At 42.3% G+C, this 13,209-nt stretch overlaps 1 protein-coding gene across 9 annotated transcripts in view; it reads right to left on the reverse strand.

The window, feature by feature from the left end:
* Positions 1 to 13,209, reverse strand: part of PDLIM5 (PDZ and LIM domain 5) — a 174,943-nt gene that overhangs the window by 120,178 nt on the left and 41,556 nt on the right. For all 9 annotated transcript variants that reach the window (XM_063458633.1, XM_063458627.1, XM_063458626.1 and 6 more), the window contains exon 3: positions 3,714 to 3,865. In XM_063458633.1, coding sequence (XP_063314703.1) covers positions 3,714 to 3,865 — 152 coding nt within the window. The remainder of the gene's footprint in view (positions 1 to 3,713; positions 3,866 to 13,209) is intronic.

Below are 13,209 nucleotides of genomic sequence, written 5' to 3' on the forward strand. Positions count from 1 at the left end.
TTGGAAATGGAAAATAATAACCATCCAGCATTAAAATAGGCATAACAGTATATATGGCAAAAAAAAATAAAAAAATAATAATAATATGTTTTTACATCAATGCACTTTAATAATAAATATGTCAAAGACCATATGCTGTTTTGATTTTTTCTTCCCACTTATCCCAATTGTATTTTAATATTGGGAAACCACGCATATTAGCTCTATGCGATAATATGTGTGCCTTGTTTTCTAGAATCAAATTAAAAACTTCCCTGAGAGATGGCACATTTTGGGACTTCCAATGTCTAGGTAAACAGGATGTAGCAGCGATCAAAATGTGGCCTATGATTATTTTGTCTGATCTATTAATGGACTCCGGGAGTTTTTTAAATAAGGCTAGTTCCGAGGTTAAAATGCTAATGGTTCTGTCCACTTTAATAATTAGGTCGTGAATCATTTTCCAATATTTAGTTAATTTAGGACAGAACCACCAAATATGGGCCATATTGCCCACACCCCCACAATCTCTCCAACACCGGTCAGAATACATATTGTTCATGTTGTGCAATCTAGAATTCTAAGTGTATCTTTATATTAATATGTACATATTAATATAAAAATACACTTAGTATGCAGGGCCAGATTAAGAGCCCAGTGGGCCTGGTGCTGACAATTATGATGAGGCCTAATTACAGAAACTTATCGACCAAAAACACTAAAACAGTCATACCTCTCAAGAGTCATGTATCTGATGGAGTTGGTGTTGGAGGGAAACTCAAAGGATGCAGCTATCAGAAAACACATACTCTATGCTAATCTGACGCGAATCACGTGACCAGAACTGCCAAAAGGGGCGAACATGCCCAAAAAGGGGGCATGTCTGTCCAAAGAATTGGAAGGCCAGCCTGGCATCAGTGTCCCTATGTATCACAGTGTCAATGTCCCCATGTCGCCCAGTCCCCTAGTCTCCCAGTGTCTGTGTCCCCATTTCTCCCAGTGTTCCCATGTCTCAGTGTGTCCCGTGTCACTAGGATACTAGGGGACACTGAGAGACATGGGGACACTGAGAGACATGGGGGCACTTGTGAATACAGACATGGGGACACTGGGAGACATGAGGACACAGACATTTGGGGACACTAGGAGAAATGAGGAGACAGACACTAGGGACACAGACATGGGCACAAGACACTAGGAGACATGGGGACACAGACACTATGGACACTGGCTAGGAGGCATGGGGACACAGACACTTGTGGACACTGGGAGACATGGTGCACTTGTGGACATAGACATGGGGACACTGGGAGGCATGGGGACACTGAGACATTTGGGGACACTGGGAGACATGGGGACACTAAGGACACAGAGACATGGGGAAACAGACACTGGGAGACATGGGGACACAGACACTAGGGACACTGGAAGACATGGGGACACTGAGACACTAGCTGGGAGTCATGGGGATACAGAGACATGGGGACATTGAGAGACATGGGGACATTGAGAGACATGGGGACATTGAGAGACATGGGGACACAGAGACATGGGGACACAGACACTTGGGGACACTGGGAGACATGGGGCACTTGTGGACATAGACATGGGGACACTGAGACATTTGGGAACACTGGGAGACATGGGGACATAGAGACATAGGGACACAGACACTGGGAGACATGGGGACACTGAGACACTAGGGACACTGGCTGGGAAACATAGGGACACTGGGAGACATGGGGAACATGGCTGGGAGTTATGGGGACATTGAGAGACATGGGGACACAAAGACATGGGGACACAGATACTGGGAGACTAGGGGACAATGGGAGCCATGGTGACACAGACATTTGGGGAAACTAAGACACTAGGGACACTGACAGACAGAGGGACACAGACACTAGGGACACTGGCTGGGAGGCATGGGGACACAGACACTTGGGGACACTGGGAGACATGGGGCACTTGTGGACATAGACATGGGGACACTGGGAGACATGGGGACACAGACGTTTGGGGACACTGGGAGACATGGGGACACTAAGGACACAGAGACATAGGGACACAGACACTGGGAGACATGGGGACACTGAGACACTGGCTGGGAGACATAGGGACACTGGGAGACATGGGGACACTGAGACACTGGCTGGGAGTCATGGGGACACTGGGAGACATGGGGACACAGAGAGACATGTGTCCCCATGTCTCCCTGCTGCCTTTCCCCCCATCCCACACTTACCTGAGCTGTAGTCTGTCACTGCAGGCTGGGAGCTGCGGTCTGGACTCTCTGTGCTGTGTAGCTGCTCCCCCATGAATCAGTGAGTAGAGAGAGGCAGGGAGATGCTGTAACTTCCTATCCCTGCCTCTCTCCACACACAGTGACCCCTACTGGCCGGTGCTGGTATTGCAGAGTAATCTCTGTTTATACGGAGAAAAATATTTGCATTTGTATTGCTGGTATCACTGCCAGGCAGTCTTAAATACCAGCTGTGCCTTAAAATACCAGTCAGGTGGTAAACCTAAGAGTAGTCTGTAAAAAAAAAAAAGGAATTTTTTTTTTTTTTACACAATGGGCCTATTCCATGGGCCTGGGCCTGGAGCTGCAGTTCCATCAGCCCCTATGTTAATCCGGCCCTGTTAGTATGTGTCAGGGTTTCTTTGCTGTTTTAAACAGCAAACCTTTCTGTTTCAGTGACTGAGTTTTCAGCTGCAATTACTATCAGCTCCTTCAGCATGTTGCCACGGTACTCACCTGAGTGTAGTAATCAACCCTGCTGCTAATCAGTTCTGCCTATTTAAGCAGCAAATCCCAGAACCTCCTTGCCCTTGCGTGGTTTCCTGTTCCCCAGAAGTCTCCTTGTTCCTGTGTTTCCTGTTTGTTCCTGGTTCCTGACTCCGGCCTTGTTCCTGACTCCGCTGCTCTCCGTGCTCCTGATCCTGGCTTGTCTGACTACCTGTTCTGGTGACTGACCCCTGCTTGATTCCTGGACTTTGCTTTCGGTTTATTATTTGTTATTTATTAATAAATGTGTTTTTGCATCTAGTTCTGTCTCTGTCTGGTTCCTGGTCCCTGACAGTATAACATTATATATATATATGATATATAGACATTATATAGATATAATATGTCTATATATCATATACACATATATAATTATTATTTTTTTTTATTAACATTAACCTTTATTTTATTTTTTTATTTTACAGCAGCAGGGAGACTGCCTGTCAGCACAGACAGTCCCCCTGCAGGCAGACACATGGACACCTATTGTGACCATGTGATCGCTCACACCTATTGTGACCATGTGATCGCACCCCAGGGTCCTAATCCGCCATGGGGAGACTGTCTGGGCTGAACCCCTCCAACTGGACCTGCCAGATCCCCCAGGTATTGTCCTGTACCTCTCACTGCCTTTCTAGCACGAGGATGCAAACCTCAGTAATTACTCTCTCACAGTTTGGTACGCAGTGAGTCAGAGTGCAAGCTGGGAACATCCAGTTGCTGCGCTCTGACTCACTATAGAGTGCCGGACCACAAAGGAGCCATTACTCATGCTGGAGGTGCAAATTTCACACTGCCACCTCAGATCCCTCCCAACCAAGGCAGCCAGGTTTCCTGGCAAGAAAGATGCTTCTGGCATAGTGATGAATCCTTAATTAATTGTGCCTGATTCACTTATTTCCTGTATGCAACAACAGCATTTACATAGTTAACAAAAATAGCTTACTTTTGAAGGTTTAAATTGAGAGATCCAGAGCATGCCTTGATCTTGTTTTGTGCTTCTAAATGTGTCATTCCATCAGTGCTTACACCATCAATACTAAGAACCACGTCACCAATCCCAATGTTTGCTTGAGCTGCTTTACCTCCATCGTTCAACTGCAAAACAAGTACAAAAATATTGTTACACAAAGAAATATAGATAAACAAAAAGTTCAGACAAACACACATGAAGAAAATAAATCACTGATTGGGATGTTTTTTATTAATTAGCTTGAACATGTCTTTTTCGCTTACACTTAGAAATATATTTCCCAGTATGCACCCAATCCCTGCCTTTTAACCCCTTAACGCCGTTACGGCGTTCCATGCCGTCGCGCTTTAAATGGGCTTTAAAGCCGTTGCGGCGGCATGGAACGCCGTAACGTTTTAAGCCCCCAGGAGCCAGCAACTACTCACCTCCGCCGCGATCCTCTTCTGGGGGGCTGCCTGAGAGCCCAGGCAGCCCCCCTCCGGCAAATGAGGCCCCCGGGGGCCATGTGATCGCTCTCAAAGAGCGATCACATGGCCCCCTATAGCTGGCTATGGATCTGCCAGCAGGGGGACTGTTTGAAATATCAGACAGTCCCCCTGCTGGTAGGAGGTGTAAAAAAAAATAAAATAAACATGTTTAAAAATAAATTAAATATATTTTAATATATATATAATATGTATATATATTATATATATAATATATATACATATTATATATATGTAACGTCATGCAACGTGTATTTTAATATTAATATAAGTATATAAATTAATATTAAAATACACTTAGAATGACGTTACATATATATAATATGTATATATATTATATATATAATAGATGTACATATATATATTATATATAAATACGTATAATTAAAATAATAAATAAATAAAATAATAAAATAAATAAATAAAATATTGAAACAAAATTTAATATAAATTATATATACATATGTAATTTCATTCTAACTGTATTTTGTTATTAATATATATATATCGGTAACAAAATACACTTAGAATGACATTCTATATATATCTATCGTTGTATAAAATACAAATAACCGCAAATATATATATATATATAGATAAATACATATAATTACAGAAAAGATTACATTAGTATACACGTATAATTTAAATACCTATAAATGCATATATATTAAAATTCTATGTGTATATTTAAATAATCTTTTAACGTAATTATGTGATTTGATTAATTAAAATTTGATTGACATGCCTGACAACACAGGGAGAAAGTGCAGAGAATTTAATTCGCAAGCACTATATTTGACCCTGTAACTCTCCAAGACACCATAAAACCTGTACATAGGGGGTACTGTTTTTCTCGGGAGACTTCACTGAACTCAAATATTAGTGTTTCAAACTGGTAAATTGTATTACAACAATGATATTTTAAGTAAAAGTGAAGTTTTTCGCATTTTTTACAAGCGAACGGCACTTTTATGGTCTATATTATTGTTGTAATATGTTTTACGGTTTTAAAACACTAATATTTGTGTTTAGTGAAGTCTCCCGAGAATAACAGTACCCCCCATGTACAGGTTTTATGGTGTTTTGGAAAGTTAGAGAGTCACATATAAGGCTTGCATTTCATTTTTTTCACATTGAAATTTGCCAGATTGGTTATGTTGCCTTTGAGAGCGTATGGTAGCCCAGGAATGAGAATAACCCCCATGATGGCATACCATTTGCAAAAGTAGACAACCCGAGGTATTGCAAGTGGGGTATGTCCAGTCTTTCTTAGTAGCCACTTAGTCACAAACACTGGCCAAATATTAGTTTTTTGCTTTTTTCACACAAAAACAAATATGAACGCTAATTTTGGCCAGTGTTTGTGACTAAGTGGCTACTAAAAAAGACTAAACATACCCCACTTTCAATACCTTGGCTTGTCTAATTTTTCAAATGGTATGCCATTATGGGGGTAATTCTCTTTCCTGGGCTACCACACTGTCTCAAAGGTAACATTACTAATCTGGAAAATTTCAATTTGAAAATGGAACGTTCTATATTTGACCCTGTAACTTTCCAAAACACCATAAAACCTGTTAATGGGGGGTACTGTTGTACTCGTGAGACATCGCTGATTACAAATATGCACATTTTTTTGCAGTAAAACCTAACAGTATTATGACATTCACAGCTAAAATGGCAGACGGAAATACAAATTAAAAAAAAAATCTTATTTTCTCACCTTTTTTTTTATTTTATTCATAATAAATTATGTTCCATATATGAATAGTTAATGATAGATTAAAGCCCTGTTTCTCCTGAACAAAATGATATATAATAAGTGTGGGTGCATATAATTTGAAAGAGGGGAACTACGGTTGAACAGACATATAGCGCAAATTCCAGTTTTTGTTTACATTTTGTTTTGATCAGAACGTGCACTATTGACTCCGTCCTGAAGGGGTTAATTAATAATAATGATGTTAATAATAATAATAACAACAAAGTATTTAACCAGGAAAGGTACATTCAGATTACTCTGGTTTTCAAATATGTCCAGGGGATGTTACCTTAACCCAACATCCAGGGGTGGTTACTATTACCCAATTTAGTGGTACTCATTTTATCTACCTCGGAAAGATGTTTTAAGTTCTTTATAACATGTTTAACAAATAGCATATTGTAATGGAGGATGTGTAAAACACTAAATTGGTCCATATAGCTAAAAAGAGTTTTACAGTAGGAGCAAAGGTTGGAACATATTAACACCGAGATCTTAAGGGGACATTCCAAACACAACAGTCACATTTGCTCTTGCAGATGTAATGATGCAATGTGCTTTCTTTCCTTGTGCACATCACCATTTTTTGTATAACTGCAGCAACATGTTAACCACCTACAGCCTGTGAAGTCACAAGGGGAAGCTATTCTGCTCCTTAAAGGATCACTATAGGGTCAGGAACACAAACATGTTAAAACCACCAACTAGCCCCCCTGGGCCCCTCATGCCTCCATAAATATAGCAACATCTTCCTGTATTCAAACCAGGAGCTGTAGATCTGCTGACATCATCAGAAGTGGTAGCCTGATCCAATCACAGTGCTTCCCCACAGGATTGGCTGAGATTGACAAAGAGGCAGATCAGGGGCAGAGCCAGCATGATTCAAACACAGCCCTGGCCAATCAGCATCTCCTCATAGAGATTAATTGAATCAATGAATCTCTATGAGGAAAGTTCAGTGTCTGCATGCAGAGGGAGGAGATACTGAATGTTTGGATGCATTTTAGGCAGCCATGACCCAGGAAGGATCTCTAACAGCTATCTGAGGAGTGGCCAGTGAAGTTATAACTAGGCTGTAATGTAAACACTGCATTTTCTCTAATAAAAACAGTGTTTACAGCAAAAAGCCTGAACGTAATGATTCTACAAATTCGATAAGCTGTAGTTGTTCTAGTGACTATAGTGTCCCTTTAACAGTACAAGACTTTATAGAGAGTGCACACACACAGGGTTTATGCCGTAAATCCTAAGTAATTGTACAGAGTCTCTCATATGATTTCACTTTACAAAAGTTTTACAAAAGTTTTTGTACCGCTGCTGCACCTCTACGAGTAGCCTAATTCATGAACAAAACACTGATGATGACAACAATAGTGTTTCCTCGAAAATAAGGGCTTATTTTCGGGGGAGGTCTTATTTCTGTGAAAAACGTGTGCTAGAAAGCAGCTCTATGTTCGGGGGAATTCCCCCGAACATAGACCTATTCACTAGGGCATGGAATCTTGCGTATCTATGTTCGTGGAAACTTCCCCGAACATAGATAACCTTACTCGTGAATGGAATTCCGTGGATTTATATTCAGGGAAAATTCCCCAAACATAGATTAGCGAATGACTAGGGCTTATTTTCAGGGTAGGGCTTATATTGGTAGCATCTTCCAAAAAAAAAGCTAGGCCTTATTTTTGGGGGATGTCTTATTTTTGGGGAAACACATAAATAGAAGCTGCTATTAGCCTGAGAATTACAGACTTTTGGAAAGTGTTATATCACCACTGTCAATTAATATTGTGATGGACACATTTAATTTTGACATTTGACAGTATCTGCCTCCAAAATGTTCTATAAATGGAAATTGCATTTTTGAGGTACTCACTGGTACTAACAGGCTAACATTTTCAGTAGAATAACACATCACACAGAATACATTTCATGGACTTCTATAACAGACAAACACATTTGGACTGAGGGAATGACCTCCAGTGTGCACACAACAGTTGTTAAATTGGCCAAGAGTAGGATACTTTGTGCACCAAACACTGCAGGTTTACAAGGTGTGTAAGGTTATAGGGTACTATGGGTTAAGGTCCTTATGGTAAAGGGGAACTTGGAACTCATTTGAGGTTTAAGGGTGTAGAGGGTTAGAGGGGACTTTGGGCTAGGGACTCAATGCAAGTTTAGGGATGTATAGATTTCGGGTATTTATGAGTTAAGGAAAACCAAAATCCACCTTATGCAGGCCATCACAAGCATGAACACCCACGTAACCCTAATCTTGCCTTAGTGGTACCATTAAAATAACATTAGTTTTATGCTAGTTTAATGGCTCTGTAAATGTCACCATATTTATTGATCAGTGAACCTCAGATAATAGGACAACCGTTACACAATGGTGTGAGGGTAAAAGGGGGTGCTGGGGCACTCCCGGCATCATGAGCAGTACAGCATGCTCAGGGCCGGCCTTAGGGGTGTGCGAGCTGTGCGGCCGCACAGGGCGCCATGGTGCAGGGGGCGCCCTGCGGCCGCATAGCTCACACGGCATGTCTGTTAGCCGCAATGCTAACAAGACATTTGCCTTGGGCGGCATTTTCCAGGGGGCGGCAAAAAAAGCCGCCCCCAAATGCCCAAGGCAAATGTCTTGTTAGCCTTGCGGCTAACAGACATGCCTGGCTGCTGGGCGGTCGGGCGGCGCTGGCGGGCGGCTGGCGAGGGAGCACTTCCTCTGAGCTGTATGCTCAGCTCCCTCGCGCGCCGCACAGTGTGGCTGGGAGGTGGAGCCGGAATATGACGTCATATTCCGGCTCCCAGCCTCACTCTGCAGCGCGCGAGGGAGCTGAGCATACAGCTCAGAGGAAGTGCTCCCTCACCAGCCGCCCGCCCGCCAGCGCCGCCCGACCGCCCAGCAGCCACTGGACCACCAGGGAGGAAGAGACCCCCCCCCCAGCATTCCCAAAGGTAAGGAGGCTGGGGGGGGGGGTCTAAATAAATGTTACAAAATGTGTTAATGTGGGTGTGTGTGTGTGTGTGTGTTAGTGTGTGTCTGTGTGTGTGTGTGTATGTTAGTGTGTGTCTGTGTCTGTTAGTGTGTATGTTAGTGTGTGTCTGTGTCTGTTAGTGTGTGTATGTTAGTGTGTGTGTGTATGTTAGTGTGTGTCTGTTAGTGTGTATGTTAGTGTGTGTCTGTGTCTGTTAGTGTGTGTGTGTATGTTAGTGTGTGTATGTTAGTGTGTGTCTGTGTGTATGTTAGTGTGTGTCTGTTAGTGTGTGTCTGTGTGTATGTTAGTGTGTGTGTGTATGTTAGTGTGTGTCTGTCTGTTAGTGTGTGTATGTTAGTGTGTGTGTGTCTGTGTCTGTTAGTGTGTGTCTGTGAGTGTGTTTGTCTGTTAGTGAGTGTGTGTGTCTGACTGTGTGTGTGTGTCTGTTTGCCTGTGTGTGTGTGTGTGTGTGTGTGTGAGACTGTGTGTGTGTGTGTGTGTGTGTATGTTAGTGTGTGTATATTAGTGTGTGTCTGTGTGTATGTTAGTGTGTGTCTGTTAGTGTGTGTGTGTGTATGTTAGTGTGTGTGTGTCTGTTAGTGTGTGTATGTTAGTGTGTGTCTGTATGTTAGTGTGTGTGTGTGTCTGTGTCTGTTAGTGTGTGTCTGTGAGTGTGTTTGTCTGTTAGTGAGTGTGTGTGTCTGACTGTGTGTGTGTGTGTGTGTGTGACTGTCTGCGCGTGTGTGTGACTGTCTGCGTGTGTGTGTGTGTGGGAAGGGGTAAGGAGTGGGGGAGGGGGGGACGGGAAGGGGGGGGGCGCTGTGAAGATTTTTTTGCACAGGGCGCCCAAATGCCTAAGGCCGGCCCTGAGCATGCTGTAGTGATTTTAGTGCTTTGAGTGTTCCATACAAATCCTGATAAATTTTGTTATAGTAATTCTGTCAGATTAAGTTTAAGAAACTTTGTACAGTATTAATTTTATGCGAATGCCATATCAATAATACAGTAAAGCAATTTACTTGGAAGGAAATCATCTCAGTAAACAGTGCAGCCAGAAGTCTAATTATATTTATATAAGAATTTGAAATGAGATAATTTGTGAATCGCACACACGTATTTTATTTTTCTAGCCAGTTACATATTTGAGACTTTTTTTTTCAAAACCTAACAGTAAAAGCTTAAGCACTTTCACACTAATTAAAGTCTAAAATACAAAATATAAAAAGTTTGTTTAGAAAAAATCAACTACTAAAACAACCATTGCAACTGTTTAAAGATAACTTACCAGACTGACATTTAGGATGCTCAAAACAATGTCAGCACAAATAAATTACATTTTAATAAGGCATTGTTAGTAAAGCAGTGAATTCATTTAATACTAGAGACGTACTGGATACCACACTCAGTAAGTGACTCAGGTGTTCTGAAGCCAGGGCTGGCCAGATCTCCCTTCCAAGATATGCAGAATAAATAATGGTTCAGGCACTCTGGGATAACATGTGCGTAGGTAAAGGCACTGGCGGAACTACCGCGGTCGCAGGGGTCACAGCTGCTATCAAACCCGTCATTCCACCCCATTGACCGCGACCGCACGGAAAAAACGCTGGGTCTGCATTAAAGGAGTACATTGGGTGGCCCATGCTCTTGGGGCCACCCGATGGCAATGGATTTCCTGGGGCCCGGTCAGCGCTGCGGCACTTTAAGAGTGCGACCGGGCCCCAGTGATGATGTCAGAGCTGGGAGGAAGCCATCACTTCCTTCCAGCCAACAGAGCGCCGTGCAGGAGGAGATGAGGGTGTCAGCATGGGAGCTCTGACCCCCATCAGCATGAGGCAGCCACTGGACCCCAGGTAAGTCACTAAATATCTTTTAACAGTTTGTGTGTGTGTGTGTGTGTGTGATAGAGAATGTCTGTATCAGTATATCTGTGTGTGTGTGTCTGTGTGTGTGTGTGTCACTGTGTGTATGTATGTGTGTGTGTCTGTATGCATGGGTCTCTGTGTGTATGTGTGTGTGTGTTTGTATGTATGTGTGTCTGTGTGTGTGTATCTATTTGTCTGCATGTGTGTGGAGGGCTGGGATGTGGTGGGGTGGGGACGTATGGGGTGAGGGGTAGATGTATGGGGGGGCACCAGGGCAATTTTTTGCACTGGGCCCCGTGGTTTCTAGTTATGCGTCTGGGTAGAGGGTAACTGTGTATAGGCATAAAACCTTTACCATTGATAAACGCACCACTTATTCCAGAAATGAAACACAACAGACTTGCTTTGGAGTAAATCGGCCACAGCTTTATTATAAATATATAAATATTAAAACTCCAACGTAACATAAACACTTTATACATGATTACTCAGTTAATGGATACATCACTGAGTACCACCTTGCCAACCAAACATAACTTAGGGCAGCTGCTCCTCTCACCTCGTTCCAACCAGTACAAGGCCTTTTCTTGAGCCTTCCATTTCCTAATGCTAGCCACTAGCCGCTTATTGGCTCAGTGGGCACGTCCGTTATCCATAACTGTACCTGTGGTTAGGGGAGGGACATCCCTAACCATCCACTTTCCACGAATCGCTGGTCCAACCCTCGGTTGACTAGGGTCATATACCGCCACATGCCCGCTGGGCTCCCACATGCTCGCTGGGCTCCCACAATGCCCGCTGGGAACCCACCATACCTGCTGGGCGTACAAATGCCCACTGGGCAACCAAGCTGTGACCGACAAAACACACAGACAAACAAACATGAAACAAATAAGGAGAGCAAGGGCAAGAAGCTGTTACCAACTGATAATTAAGATGGCTGCTATCCTGTAAGATGGCAACCTGTTTATACTATCCCACCCATCTACACCTTACTACTCCACCTACTGTCCCAGGACCAGTTTACCACATTCCTCTGTATACACTACCCTCACACTCACATGTCCCAGTTCTGCCTAGGCCTTACCTGGCTCCTCATGGTCTAAAATAGCAGCTTTATTGGGGCAAAAACAGCAACGTTTCGACCCTACCAGGTCTTTATCAAGTTCATATCATAGCTTGATAAAGACCCAGTAGGGTAGAAATGTTTCTGTTTTTGCCCCAATAAAGCTGCTATGTTTGTTATCCCGGGGTGCCTGAACCGTTATCCTGTATATCATGAATTAATTTAATGGCAATCTGCAAGTCTCATTTAGACATGTACTATAGCTATGTATGTTTGACAGAGCACAAATTAATCATCTGTTATTAAACTCAAAATCCCATCAGTTATCCCTTTAAATTGTCCCTTTTAGACTTTGGGGGTTATTTACTTAATACTGTATGGTAGTGGATTGAAAATTAATTAGCAAAATTAGGGCTAAGATAACTGGTTTCTAACATTCTCTAACTCAGCAACAGCTTGGCAATTGAAGCCTACATTCTGCAATTTGGGTTTAAATTCACTACAATTCACTGATTACAAAATATACTCCTTTATTTTTATTTTCCTCTGGCACATTTCTAGATTTGCCATAGGTATATGTTATTTTAAAGTATCTGCACTGCCCGTACAGTTCGTTTGACACCTCGTTCCACTGCGTAGCCCTAACCATAACACAGGTGGTAGGGCATAAAGTAGAGAATTTATACATTTTCAGTCATATTTTATATTCCTCTTTAACAAGCATAGTGGAAAACCCACAGGGAGAGAAAGACAAATACGGCTTGTACGTTCACACAGTGTATAACAAGCATTTAGTGTCTTTGCTCTACTACATATACAGAAACTGTAGCACCAAATGAAAGAAAAGGCAGCATTTAGTGCTACACAATACAAGACTGAGTGGGGTGATTTTTCATTCTGTCAAGATTCTGTCAACTGACTCAATTAAGGTTGCCACAAGACAATATTACATTAAATTAGTGTACAAACATGGTCTCTATACTTGTTTTTTGTTGCTAAGGCATTACATAGTGGTTTTATTAAGCATTTTCCTTCAGCCTACCTAAATCATATGGGGTAATTTTGTTTCTGCTTTGTATTTGCTCCCATGTACTCTGCAAAGTAATGTTTGTTAGAAAATGTCTTTATAGAGCTTTAGATGTAAATAATAAAGGCATAACGTACATGGTATACATCCCTTTAGCCTGCTTTTGCTAATTTGCATGTCTGTTAGCATTACCAATGTATATGAGCAGCACCTTCAAGCAGCACTGTCACTGTGTAGGGACTTTGCAGATTTTGCAAAGACCCCCGACAGGATATCACCGCTGTGGTTTGAA

This window comes from Pelobates fuscus, chromosome 6 (assembly GCF_036172605.1).
Source record: "Pelobates fuscus isolate aPelFus1 chromosome 6, aPelFus1.pri, whole genome shotgun sequence".
Taxonomy (NCBI): domain Eukaryota; kingdom Metazoa; phylum Chordata; class Amphibia; order Anura; family Pelobatidae; genus Pelobates; species Pelobates fuscus.